At 40.9% G+C, this 14670-nt stretch overlaps 1 protein-coding gene across 2 annotated transcripts; it reads right to left on the bottom strand.

Moving 5' to 3' along the window:
• ACOT13 (acyl-CoA thioesterase 13) lies at nt 1-14536 on the bottom strand. 2 transcript variants are annotated; one of them, XM_043966551.1, is made up of 4 exons: nt 14188-14536; nt 10746-10921; nt 3064-3248; nt 1-268 (listed from the first exon to the last, which is right to left on the bottom strand). In XM_043966551.1, the coding sequence occupies exons 2-4, from the start codon at nt 10797-10799 to the stop codon at nt 112-114; spliced, it is 396 nt and encodes a 131-aa protein (XP_043822486.1). In that variant the 5' UTR covers nt 10800-10921; nt 14188-14536; the 3' UTR covers nt 1-111. The 2 variants fall into 2 exon arrangements, with proteins under 2 accessions (XP_043822486.1, XP_043822477.1); XM_043966542.1 differs by lacking the exon at nt 10746-10921 and having other exon boundaries at nt 14188-14534.
• Nucleotides 14537-14670: the final 134 nt, after the last annotated feature.

Genomic DNA, 14670 nt, shown 5'->3' with positions numbered 1-14670 from the left:
CAACTAAAAGAATTTATTTTCAAAGTTAAACTTAAAAGTTACTTGTTTAAACAGAAATACAATGAAATCATTATCAGTTGTTTCTTGAACAGCTTTAAAGAAGTTAGACTTTTAGTTTCCTAGGTGTTTTGTGTGTCTGCCTTGAGCTACCAGTTTTCCTGTGGTCTTGTTTGTCAGGTCCACACTGGCAAAGGCAAGAGTTTTTCCTTGCTTCAGTATGTGAGCAGCAATCAATATTTCTTCTCCTATCTTAGCAGGGGACAGGTACCTTGAACGAGAACATAAGGGACATAATTAATGGACAGAGATTGATTAAAGGCATAGATATAGTACAATTGCTATCCAATGTTCATACTAAAACAGATGTAGAGCAGGCAAGGACCTTAGAGGTCATCTAGGAAACCCCTCATTTTACAGACGATGAACTAGGGTTGCAAGAAATTAAGTGACTTTGCCCAAAAGTGGACTGGAACACTGGAAATGGAACCAAGATTTGAACCTATGTCCTCCAACTACAAATGATGTTTTCAACTGTTTGGTGCTGCCTCTGATAGTATTTCCATAAATACTGGGGATACTAGAGCAAATCTTGGCCTATTCTTTACATTTGTAAAGGTTTGACTTCTTATTCCATGTAAGTGCATTTTAAGATATATCTGCCTGAAGAAAACTTTAAGAAAGCATTTTTATATCAGCAACCTAAGTTTACTTCTGATCCCCGTAGCATTATCTTTCTAACCCATATGCAGTATTTCTTAAACTTTTTTTGTTACTGGGACCCCTTTAGACTCTTAAAAATAATTGGGTTGGGGCAGCTAGGTGGTGCAGTGGATAGAGCACCAGCCCTGGAGTCAGGAGGACCTGAGTTCAAATCTGGCCTCAGACACTTAACACTTACTAGCTGTGTGACTCTGGGCAAGTCACTTAACCTCAACTGCCCTGCAAAAAAAAAAATAATAATTGGGAACCCCAAAGAAATGTGTTTTTTTGTGGGTTATATTAAAAAAGTCAGTATTAAGATGAATTTTGGGTTTTTTTTAACCTCAAACTCCCTGAAGGGTCCTAGATGCCTACAGGGATCCATGGATTCCACTATGGAATCTCTACTTCAAAAGCTACTTTTGTTTCCTTGCCAACATGTGAACAAGAACATTAAGCTGAAGAGGCTCTAGGATGAAGTAAAGAAAAAATTCATTTCTTATGTAATGGACCACGTACAAAGGCTATTTTTAAAATATTGACTGAAAATACTAATTACATGGTTAATTAGAACTAAGTTTTGAATGCTTTCCCTAATTTTTTCTGTTTCTCAATTTGAGATATCTACAAATTTCTGGGTTCTGACTGGGCTTATTCACTTCTAGTCCATTTGGGAAATTAGAGGGCCAATAGGTAATAATAGAGAGAACTTCCTCTTGTTGCTTTGATAACCCACATTTGTGACCTAGTAAAAGATTTGTGCCAGGTACATGGCAGACACTTAAAACGCATTTTACCAGTCAAAAACTTAACTGTGATATATTATGACAATTTTAATTTTGTAGAACCTACTTAAAGAATAAATTTATTCTAAAAGTAGAATACAAACCACCATATACCATGAAAGTCCCTTCTTTTTTTTGTTTGCAGGTCAATGAGGGTTAAGTGATTTGCCAGTAAGTGTCAAGTGTCTGAGGTTGGATTTGAACTCAGGTCCTCCTGAATCCAGGGCTGGTGCTCTATCCACTGCGCCACCTAGCTGCCCTGAAAGTCCCTTTTACTAGTCTCATTTACCAGTTCATACCAAGATTTACAACCCTCCCACAGTGGCCCATTTGAATTTGTTGTTCATTGAAATGACTTTCAAATACAAGCAATGCTTGAAAAATTTACTCAGTCTACCCCAGGATTCCTTCAGGTAAATCAGCTTGGCAGATACCACAGGGGGGTTGCTCTGCTGATGTCTTTGGCTATAAATACTCTTTAAAAAAAAATAAATACTTTCAAAGAAAGAAGCTATGCCAAGAAATTTTCAAGGTGGTTTCAGAATTGTGATTTTTATTTCTCATGAGGGGAAAGTGACAGACTTAGTACGTCAGGAACTTTGAGGTCTAAGGAAGAAATGTTAGCAAGTAATTCCATTTTTTGCTCAGATGGAATAAAATAGGTTATTAATCAAGAAAAACTTCTTCTCAGCTTTGTGAAACATAAAAAAAGGGCACTAACTTGAACATTGACCTATTGTGTGTTTGTAACCTTAGTCAACAATTTAAAAGAATTAGTCTTCCTATCTTTACTGGTGAGTGTGAAAGAGGGCTGATGGTACATCCATCCTTTTCTGATGCTCAGACCACCGGCATCTTTCTGATGCTCATATAGTTCATTTTTGCTATAATGTACTTTTTTATGGAAAAGGACAATTTAGTTCTAGCTTGTATGTTTACCATTTGGCAAACAGACTGACCTGAATACCATCTCAACACATTTGGCAAAGTATGACATCTGGACCTCTTCCACAACTCTTCAAATGGGTCTTGTAGAATGTCTACATGGCATGTTTTCAGAGGCTCAGGAAAGGACACTAAGAAACTAAGAAGCTAAGTAATTTCTATCTTTTCTTTCTTCCTGTGGCTTTCCTTACTTTACATTACTAGGGGGCTTATACCATGACTAGTAATTTTCTAGTGTATACTTAGATACTTCCAACATAATTCTTTTTCCTTTGGGATTTTATTTTGAGGTAATGCCTCATATTTACTTAGATAATCATAACACTGTATGTTGTGGAATTTATCTATACTTAGTTGTAAATAGTAGTACAAGTTATCCTTATGGAAAGAAAATAAGGCTACATTTTAAATCTATTATCGGTTAGGAATTTGTGAGCAGCCTTACCATTTTCTCCATTAGCAATGTAAAAATTAGGGGGTAAAGGTCTGGTTTTGGGTGCAGGGTAGCTGTTAGAGCTAAAGCCATATTCGTATCTAGAAATTTATAAAGCTGGTTGCCTCTTAAACTTGTTTTTATCTTACTAGCCCTTTTATCTCAGCTTTTATCTCAACATTTAAAATGTTAGGTACATACGTTATGTTCATGTCCACACTGACTCCAGGTTTTCCCCTCTCTGTATTTATCAAAGCAATTGTAGATACAACATCTACCAGAGTTGCTGTTAAACCACCATGTAGAGTGCCCATCCTATTGGTATGTTCTTCTCCAACTTTCATTTCACAAACCACTTTTCCAGGACTTGTGGAAAGAACAGTAAGCTAAATGTAGAGGAAAGATAAACATTAAATCAGTATATAGTTTTATCAGATTAAATAGCAAGCCATACAAATGATTAGGATGTAGTTCTGCATGAATCTAAAATTGAATGAGGCATCAAATTTCATCCCCAAATATTGCATAAATTTTTAATCATTGATTTTTTTTTTTAGTGAGGCAATTGGGGTTAAGTGACTTGCCCAAGGTCACACAGCTAGTAAGTGTTAAGTGTCTGAGGCCGGATTTAAATTTAGGTACTCCTCACTCCAAGGCTGGTGCTCTAACCACTGTGCCACCTAGCTGCCCCAAATCATTGATTTTTTTAAAAATTTCATCTTAAGGAATAAAAAAGCAAAGATAACATAAAGCAAAATAATCTCAACAGAAAATGGTATTCTAATACAATTGTGTTAAATGCAAAGATATTTCTTGTATTGTACTAAAGCAGTAAACAAAAGTTATCGTTGCTATAGTATACATGTTCATTATGCAGATGAATGAAATCGTCTTAATCATAGTGTCCTCACACTAAAACCTATAAAATATTTAGCCATTGTTGGAGAGCTTTGCAGATACACCCATTTTCAGCATTTTCAATGTGACACAATCATCATCCATGGTTTTTTGTTTTTTATTTTGGTGAGGCAATTAGAGTTAAGTGACTTGTCCAGGGTCACACAGCTAGTAAGTGTCAAGTGTCTAAGGCTGGACTTAAACTCAGGTCCTCCTGACTTCAGGGCCAGTGCTCCATCCACTGCACCACCTAGCTGTCCCATTTATATATTGATAACTTTTTATTTTTTTTGGGGGGGGGACATATTGATAACTTTTATGAGCATTTCTTTCTACTTCTAGGCTGCCAACTCAGCCTGTCAATCAACAAATCCTCAGTTAAACCACTTACTTTGTGTCCAGGCATTGTGCCTATATGTGTTGTCACAGTATTCCTTACCCTGAGGAGTTTACAACCTGGTTGGGATGACAAGATTTACAGGAATAAGAAAAAAATTGGTTGTTTTTTTTAAACTATAAGAAAATGGAATATTGTTTAAAACCCTCAGTTGTAACTGGAGAAGGGAAGAAGAGAAGGTAGACATATTTCTGAATATCTTAAGAAATGGGACATCAAGGGAGACAAAGCTGATGAGTTGAAGTTATAATTTTTTTAAAATGTGAGCAAAATGTAAAAGGGAAGTAAAATGGGGACCAAAAGGTTTTTTAAAAAAAATTATTCCAAATAAAAAGAATATACAGGAATTCCATTGGCTGCAAGAAGATAGTTTATATACAAGTAAATGCACAAAACCATATGGGAAAATGCAGTATTTCCCAACCATGAAATACAAATTCTGACCACTGCCTCCCTCATTCTGCCTGCCCTTTATCAGCCCCCTTCCCTTTTCTTTCTCCTCTCCTGCCTCTGGCCTCCTTTCTCACAGTGCCCCTCCCCCCTTTCCCCTTTCCCTTCTACTTCCCTATAGGGTAAGTTAAATTTCTTTAACCAAATGAGTGTATGTGTTATTTCCTCTCTGAGCCAAATCTGATGAGAGTAAGATTGAAACAATGCTCACCCCTCCCTTCTTTCCCTTTATTGTAATAGTTTTTTTGTGCCTCTTGATGTGATGTAATTTATCCCATATTACCTCCCCTTTACTCCTTTTTTTATCCCTTAATTTTAAATTATCATTACATCAAAGTCAATTTATACTTATACCCTCTATGTATACTCCTATCTGCCCAAATAGAGAAACAGTTCTCGAGAGTTACAAGTATTATCTTCCTGTGTAGGAATGTAAACAGTTTAACCTTATTGAATAACCTTTTTTTTTCTGTTTACCTTTTTATACTTCTCTTGAGTCTTGTATTTGAAGATCAAGTTTTCTGTTCAGTTCTGGACTTTTCATCAGGAAAGCTTGAAAGTCCCCTATTTAATTGAATCTCCATTTTCCCCCCCTGAAAGATAATGCTCAATTTTGCTGGGTAGCTGATTCTTGGTTGCATTCCGGGCTCCTTTGCCTTCCAGAATATCATCATCCAGACCCTCTGATCCTTTAATGTTGAAGCTGCCAGGTCCTGTGTAATCCTGACTGTGGTTCCACAATATTTAAATTGTTTATTTTTGGTTGCAGTATTTTCACCTGATAATTCTGGAATTTGACTATAATATTCCTTGGAGTTTTCCTCTTTCAGGTGGTAATTGATAGATCTTTCAATAACTATTTTATCCTCTGGTTCTAGGATATTAGGGCAGTTCTTGATAATTTCCTGTAATATGGTGTCTAGATTCTTTTTTTTTTTTTGATCATGGCTTTCAGGTAATCCAATAATCCTTAAATTATCTTTTCTGGATTTATTTTCCAGGTCTTTCTGATGAGGTATTTCACATTTTCTATCTTTTCGTTCTTTTGATTTTGTTTGACTGATTCCTGGTGTTTCAATGGAGTCATTAGCTTCCATCTGTCCAATTCTAGTTTTTAAGGCATTATTTTCTTCAGTAAGCTTTTGTACCTCCTTTTCCATTTGGCCAATTTTACTTTTGAAGGAGTCAATTTCTTCAGTGGATTTTTTTCCCCATTTGGCCAACTGTATTTTTTTAGGGGGGGTGGGGTGGGGCAATGAGGGTTAAGTGACTTGTCCAGGGTCACACAGCTAGTAAGTGTCAAGTATCTGAGTCCAGATTTGAACTCAGGTCCTCCTGACTCCAGGGCCAGTGCTCTATCCACTGCGCCACCTAGCTGCCCCCAATTGTATTTTTTAAGGGATTATTTTCTTCAATTTTTTTGTGCTTCCTTTTCCAAGCTGCTGACTCTTTTTTTCATAGTTTTCTTGTGTAACTTTCATTTCTTTTCCCATTTTTTTCTAACCTCTCTTATTTGATTTTTTTTTTTTTTTTGGTGAGGCAATTGGGGTTAAGTGACTTGCCCAGGGTCACACAGCCCAGTGTCAAGTGTCTGAGGCTGGATTTGAACTCAGGTACTCCTGACTCCAGGGCCAGTGCTCTATCCACTGTGCCACCTAGCTGCCCCTCTTATTTGATTTTTAATATCTTTTTTGAGCTCTTCCAAGAAGGCTTTTTGGTCTTGAAGCCAATTCATCTTCCCCTTTGAGGCTTCACATGTAGGCATTTTGATAGTGCTGTCTTCATCTGAGTTTATTTTGGTCTTCCCTGTCACCATAAGCTCTTAATGGTAAGGGTCCTTTTCTGTTTCTTACTCATATTTTAGCCTATTTTGTGATTTTTAAAGTTAAGATCTGCTCCTAGGCCACTGTTGCAAGCTTCTTGTGCTAGGGGTTAGGGGCCTGATCACTGGCTTTCTGCTCTGACTCCTGGGGCTTGTGGATTCCTCACTACTCTGGGCTTACTCCCTTTTCTGGAATGGTTTGGCCTAGTTGTACCTGTCCAGTGGGTAGTTCTCTAGTGAGCAGTTTGCCCTCTCAGCCAGGGCTTGGGGGTGCGGATGTCTCACAACTGGCCTGCTGCACCACCAGCCTCCTGAGTCAGGACCAAGAGGCCTCAGCTGCTGATCTGTGCTATGGCCAAGAGCCTCCTGGTGACTTGCCCAGACCCCCTTGGAGCTTCACTTTGCTCCTCTTTTTGCCCAATTGAAACAGACCTTTCCTGAAGTCTTCTAAATTATCTCTATTTCGAAGATTGTGTGTCTCTGTTTTTTTGTAGGTTCTGTAGCTCCAGAATCCGTTTAGAGGCTCGATTTAATGTTTCTGAGGGAAACTTGGGAGAGCTCAGGCAGCTTCCTGAGTCCATCTTGGCTCCGCCCACCATAAAATACAAATTAAAGTATTAGAACCTATTGAATAATTCAAAACAATACCCTAGTCTTGGGTGAAGAAAGAACCCCTTTTCACTTATCTCTTTGAAAGCTCCTCTCTCAACTTCAATAAAAAGAAAATCAAAAGCTTTGATCGCTTTACTTCATCTATTACAGGTACTCCTCTAAATAGCATTTTTAAACTTTGGGTCATTTCCCCAAATACAAAGGAGAAAATGAAAAGCAGCATAAGAATAATTTGGTAGCCTTTAAAACAGACAGAGGGAAGGTTTACATATCCAGTATTTTATTTAAAGTTTTTTGCCTATCTGCCTCCATCTGAGCAAAAAATAGGACTACAAGCTGTCAGCTGTCCTTTAGATTTCAAATAAAGCAATACACCTTATTGGATCATTTGCAAAAACAAATTATGTAACTTACAATTTAAATGATAATGGATGTAAAAATGCTTTGTAAACTGTAAGACATGTAAAATAGTAGTATTCTACTAGAACTATTGGATTGGAAAAGAGCAGCTACTAAAGGACCAGCAAAGACATTGTAAATTAATATTTCCCTTGGTTGATTTCATTTGGTTTTCTCTAATATAGCAACAAGGATGATGCTGAGGTTATGAATCTAGGTAGCAGACAGGATGGTGGTATTTTTGCTAGAAATAGGAAAGTCTGAAAAAAGGGGTGAGTTTGGTGGGGAAAGATGAATTTGGTTTTGGACATGCTGAGTTTGAGGCATCTTGAGTCATCCAGTTTGAAATGTCCAATAGGCAACTGGAGATGCAGGACTGAGATTAGGGTTGGATATATAGATGTGTGAGTCACTGGCATAGATAATGACTAAATCCACAGGAGTTTATGAGCTATGCCAGGCCTACTCAGGTCCTCCAACTCAAAACTATCACTTGGTACCAATAAAAAACAACCTTGAGGGTAAGACTCTATGTCGTCTCTCTTTGTATCTCTTAAAGAACTTGGGATAGTGTTTTGCACATGGGCAATCAATCAATATTGATATGATACTGGGAGAAAATAATTATTAACAATCAAAATATTGGGGGACCCAGAGATCACTTTCTTAGTTTTCCCTCCCCCTCCACTCAAAAGGTCAGTTTTCCTTGAGAGATTTCATCAAATCTCATCTAGGTGAAACCCACTAGACCCTAAGCTTACAAAAGGAGTTTTGGGTAGAGATAGATTCTTTCATCTAGATAGCCCAAAGACTTACTAATTAAACCGCACCTCGATGATTGGACTTTGCCCTAATCAGCTTGACTGGGGGTCCTGAATTCCTTTCTCAGATGTAATCTTTGGACTTCATTATAATATAGCCCACCTTCAAGTTGTGTCAACCAATTAGAGTTGAATAATGCTAACCAATTAGATTTGTTTGATGTATGTATAATGACCCGACTCTTACCCAAAAGGGATAAAAAACCTGGACAGGTAACCATGTGGGCTCTCTGGGACCACATGCTGTCTCTCTGGGGGACCATGTGTTTTTGGGGGGCTTTTCTGCTAGTGCTAACTGGCATGCTGAAGCTCTCTGCCTCCTCTACCATGTGGCCTGGGACCATAGGGACATAGGTGGTCAATCCCTTACTGATATAATATTGATAAATTAATATAAGCTTATCCAAAGCTTGTGTCTATGGTAATTATTTTCAGTGGCACAATACCAAATCAGAAATCCCATTAGAGCAAATTCAAATTGAGGTTTTTATTTGTGCAACTTTCTTTTTGCAAATTCTGAGTTGAGTAGAAAAAAAAATAAATTTCTCCCTGGCTCTGTCTAAAGAGGCAAATATATTTTCACTTTTTGTCCTATATAATGCACACATTTATGATTTGCACGTTGCACATTTTTTAGTATTTGTTTAGCTATCCTTCACTGCCTGAACAGAAGGACAAAACTCTTACCCCACCTTTAAGTTATCTCCTGTTGCCTTGCATGCCAGGATACCCAAAGCAAAGTATTTGTTCTACCATTTCTGGCTCAAAGCTTACCCATTCTACACTAATGTGTACCCCTAAATGTCTTAAATTCAAGGCTATCTTGCCTAAATTCTTAGATAACAAACTATCTCAATTTGGGTCATAGAGGTAGTCATAAGAAATTTGAGACATTAACTTTTTAGTCATTACGTCTTTCTCTCAGATATCATGAATGAAATCAAGTCTATATTCTAATAGCCATCAAATCTTACAGAAACTCCTGTTTACAGGACTCCTGTTATCTAGTTCAAACACAGTCCTTCAGGGACTGTGTTTATTTCTTTATAAAATTCAGCTGTTATGAACTTATATTGAATCTCTGATACATACTTGTTCTGTTACATTGGTTGAGTTACTTAGTCTCTTAATACTCCAGGCAACTCTGTATGATTAGAATGTTCAACACAGCAGTGAATCTACATTGCTTTGGGTGTGGAGGAGAATCTTCCTACGTGTAAATTTCGTATATACAAAATAGATACAGAATAGATATTATTTTCTAAGCTGCTGAGAGGACAATGAAAGACCTGCCTGCAGAAGGTGGGATTTGATCAATCTTGAATGAAGCCAGGGATTCTAAGAGGTGAAGGTTGAGTAAGGTGAGCAGTCAGTCCACAGGCATGGAGACCATGGATATAGTACTGTGGTCAAAGGATGATAAGTAGATCAATATACCTGGAATGAAGAGTACCTGGAGGGGAGGAGAGCACTGTGTAACACTGGAAAAATAAGAGGCCAGATCATGAAGCACTTTAAACAAAGGACATTATATTTTATTCTGGAAGGTAATATAAAGCCACTTTTAATAAGTAGGGGTGTAATATTAAAAATAGCACAAGTAATTCCATTTTTTTTTCACTTGGCAGAGTTTAGTTCCCCCCAAATACCACTGTCAGTATATAACAGTACAGGATAACTGTAGTGCACCCAAGGCCTCTTCTCCATAATTCTGCCTCCCATCCATGCCCTTCCTGAGCCAATCCATTAAGTCACTTCCAAGGTGAGATGCCCACCAAGCTGGGGTATCCCGGGCTCTGGAAGCAGTTCTCTACCTGGAAAGGGGAAGTTAGGGTGATGGGCCAGTTTATTGTTCCCCTCTTAGACCTCTCTGATCTGCAAGATCTGCAGGATAGGTAGCATCTACCCACTGGTAGTAGTCCCCTTGGTGGTGGTGGTAGTGGTGGGGGAGGTCTACACATGTAGTGATTCCTTATCTCCCAAGGAAAAGACTGACTTTTCCCACCCAAGGCTAACCCCACCCCCAAATTAATCACCTAGAATGTGCCTACTGGACATCTCCCAAGACTGGCATCATTCACACTGCCCTTGGAATACCTTTCAACCAGGATGCATAGGAATGTGCTGGTTGTTAAACCTTGCTGACTCCTAAAACAAAAGCCACAATCAAAGCAATTCCTTCTTATAGCATCTCTGGACAGATGGCTCAAGAAGGCAACATTCCTGGGTACTGATAGCTTCTTAGCAGTGATCAGAGGATAAGTGGGGTCCTTTCTTTGCCTTCTCCCCAACCTCAGAGAGCCTTAATCTAGGGCCATCTCACAAGGGTTATGGTGAGCAGCCTGGGCTGCCTCATCCATGTGGCGGAAATCCTGGTATTGGGGAGCACAGCCCAGCTAGGCCTCCCCAAAATGGCTCCAGTCAGTGAAGAGGAAGATGCCAGGGTCAGCCCTGATGCCACTGAGCAAAAGGGTGCCGATGGTACCTGATACTTGGCTGGAGGACTCAGCTGGCTGGAATAATGGGAACTTCTGCCCATGGATGCAAGAAGTGCTGACGCTGATCACTGCCTCCTGTAGCTCCTGGTCATGAGTGACTCCGTAGATCATCCCTCGAACCACAAAATCACTGGTATACACAGCCATGAGAACCTCAGCATCACTGCAAGGGCGACAGGTCCATTCCATGCTAAGGTTGTGGGTGAACAAGGGAAGGTACAGGTGCCAACCCCCTCGAAGTTCATAGTGGAAGGCTGCTACTCCTCAATTGATGTCTCAGTGTGGGGTAGACTGAATGAACAGTGCTACCATCTCCTGTGGCTGCCAGCTGACACACCAGCCTCTTGGTGGCCCCTGGGCCTCAGCCAACAGCAACATCAGGAGTTCATCTCTTGCCCCCTGCCCGCCCCAGGGGCCAGAGAACGTGATGTAGGCTGTGATATGCCTGGGACTCTGGCCAGCTCCAGCACTGCCTAGGGGCAGCCTGGGCGAGGAGGTAAGACGAAGGGCACCTGCTGGGTACAGCCACTCCAGGGAACCCTCAGCACAATGCAGGGATAGCTGCTCCATGCTGTTCCTCTCCTGGGACAAGCCACTCCCTCTCCAGCTGCACTGATCCTCTGAGTAACTGGCAAGGGCCTCAGAGGCCAGGAGGCTGCAGCCCAGTAGCCAGAGCAGTGGTGGAAGTCGCTTGCCCGGGTGGCTGGAGCCAAGCCCTGGGGCCCTGGGCGATCAGGAGCCGTATGGCCAGACCCTCGCATGGGCGAGCCTCAGCCCCCATCTCCTCCTGTGGAGGTGTTTCAGAGCCAGGGGAAGCTGAGACGCCTGGGGGCTGCCCCCAACCTAACTGACTGCAGCCCTGCCAACCACTTTCAACCCATTTTGCTTTTTAACCACCATTTGGTGAAGCTAAGTTTCAGTTGCTTGTAAATCACCTGATTTTAAGTCACAAATTTACTTCCATTCCACACTGTCATTAACCACAAGAATACCCCTCTATCCCTCACTTGATTGTCTCCCAATATCCTCCACCAATAAGAAACTTGGAGTCATAAATCACTTCATCCTGTTTTTTATTCCCTTTAAATCATATATTAACTGGGTAGAAACCAATGATAAGGGTTTATGGCTTGGTTCCAGTTTGTTCTGCAAATGTCACGAATTGCTTAATAAATCATTTCATTATTTCATTGTTAACAGTTTTGGCAATTTCCAGCCAGGAGAGGAAGACATGAACCAAAGAAACTGGCATGAAATGGTCAGATCTTCACTTTGGGAAAATTACTTTGGCAACTAAGTGGAGGATGAGTTAAAGTGGGGAGAGACTTGAAATAGGGAGATTAATTGAAAAACTACTCAATAATACAGTTGAGAGGTGATGACGGCTTGAAATAGACTTGTGGTTCTATCAGTCAAGAAAAGGAGATATATATGAGATGATACGAACATTAGTGAAGAGTATTGCATAGAATTGAACTGGTTCACCAAAGGGTCAAGATTTGGAAGGGGCAATATTTTAGCCAGTATAGGAGTGATGGCCTGGAGAAGTACTGAGGGGTAGAGGGATTAGAGTTCTCAATAAGGAAAAAGAACAGGGTTAAAGGCTGTAAATCATAGGGAAAGGTAGAAACTTTGATCAAAGAGGGTCAAACTCTGACCAGTTAAAATAATTTAATTGTTCACGAACATGGAAATGGAACGTTTGTGAGTGGCAACAAAATCAAGGGTATGTTCATCTCTGTGTGGGTATATTTGGGGTGGAGTAGAAAAACAGGTCATGTGAACTGAGTAGATTGAGAATCTAGGAAGCTAGTGATTGAGGGACAGCATTAATATTTATTCTGGGGGGCAGCTAGAGGTGGCACGGTGGATAAAGCAGTAGTCCTGAAGTCAAGAGGATCTAAATTCAAATCAGGATTCAGACACCTACTAGCTCTGTGACCCTGAGTATCTCTTAACATTGCCTCAAAAAAATATTAAGTTCTCTAGTATGGAAACAGGAGTTGGAGTAAAGAGAAAGATTGTAAGCCAGATATTTAACTCCTTGAGAAAAGAGGAAGACTGACCTAAGAGAAGGGGAGTGGAATGGATTGAGTGATAAATTTGGATATCATGAAATTCAAATAAGTTGATTAACAATGATGGAAAAGAGTCTGGAAATGGCAATGGGGAACAAAGAATATTTTTACTCCCCCCATCTTGGCCAGAAAATTGGGGAACATGAAAGAAAGCATGGTCAGTACTGGAAGGGTGACAGGGAAATAGTATCAGGAAGCAATTAGGGCTCAGTGAATAAGAAGATGGGAGGGAGAAAGGAAGAGGCTTAAGATGAAGGGAAGTTTCCAAAAGTCAGAGTGAAAGGGGTGGGCCTCCATACCCTGCTTTAGAAGACCAGTGCCTCTTTTCTTCCCAAGTACTCAAATTTAAAATGAAAATCAAAATTCATATCATATTTAGCTTTGCAAAATGATTTACACATCTTCATTCACTTGAGTGAATTGTGGAGTTGAGCAAACAGGTTCAGCATGTTTTTTGATCTTGTCATCACCCCAAAATGTTCCATTTCCATGTTAATGAACAATGAAATTCTTTTAATGGTCAAACTGTTGACCACAGTTTCCACCCTTCCCTATATTACAACTTTTAACCCTATTCTTTTTCCTGAGATCACTAACCCTTCTATCCCTTCATCACCCTTACACGGCCTAAAATTCCGTTCAGAAAGTGATTTGCTCATGGTCACAGAACTGGAATTAAGAGGAAGGATTCAAATTCAAGTCTTCCTTGACTCAAAGCCACTAACATTTTGCACAGTGATTTCTAGAATGTACCAAGGTTTCCCAGGCTTCTACGATGTGCTAAGTCATGTCTGGCTAAGTCATGGAACAGAGTGTAGGAATTCCCTGCCACTCACGCGGATGCAACATTTCCCATGCTTTAGCAGATGATTTATTGTAGGTCCCCAAATTTCATCAGCAGATGACTGCTTAGAAGCCTCCTTGTACTTCCCCGTGGGTCATCAAACAACAAAGACACTGCACTGGCCTTGACAGGTCTACACCTGAAGCCCTTCCAGTTTGGCAGACACGGTCTCAGAGGCACCAGGGTCACCTTTCTACCACGCATGACAATGTTGAAAACGCGACTTCATTAGGTGGAGAAGACATTCCTGAAGGTAAAGGGATTCATTAGAATGTGGGGGCTGGAGGGTGATGAGGAGGTATAAAAGCTAAAAGTAACCTGGTTACGGACAAGCTTTCGGGCCTGATAAGACCACGCTCTATGGTAAGGGAGGTCAAGAACCCTGCAGCTCTCAAGGGGGACAAAACGTGCGGGGACCTGCGCCCCCTCCAGCCCCAGCATGCCCACTCCCGCTCCCGCGTGCACGCGCTCCGCTTGGGCCATGAGCCCGCGGCAGGCTTCCAATACCTTTTCTAAAACTCTATCAAAGCCCGGCGACTCCGCGAAGAACTTCATCACCTGCTGCATCTTCTGAAGACCCTGGGGACTCATCGCGAACTGCTGTCAAACGACTTAGCTCCGTGTAGGCGTAAAACGGAACAGACGAACCAAATAAAAAAATTGCCCGAATGACCGTGGGGACAGCAGCCGGCATAGAACTACAACTCTCCCACGCCGACCTCCAAACTGACTCCAAAAGTCAGTCGCCCGGGCAGATAAAGGTTTTGCCTAGTGCTCCCCTTTTCTTCCGGCTGCCTTCACAGACTTCAGCATTCGCGTTCCGAAATCCGGCGGTGCCCTATGAGCCTCCTGGGGATCCTCTACAACCCCACGCCTACTTCCTTCCAACACGCCTAGACCTGGCCAGCCCCGCCCAGAGCTCGCCCCCTTTCGCCTCTTACAAGAGCGCAAGGGAGGGGTTGGAAGAAGAGCGAAGAGGGTGCGGTTTCC

This window comes from Dromiciops gliroides, chromosome 1 (assembly GCF_019393635.1).
Source record: "Dromiciops gliroides isolate mDroGli1 chromosome 1, mDroGli1.pri, whole genome shotgun sequence".
Taxonomy (NCBI): domain Eukaryota; kingdom Metazoa; phylum Chordata; class Mammalia; order Microbiotheria; family Microbiotheriidae; genus Dromiciops; species Dromiciops gliroides.
The sequence above is the reverse complement of the archived record's forward strand: the minus strand, read 5'-3'. Positions and strand labels throughout refer to the sequence as shown.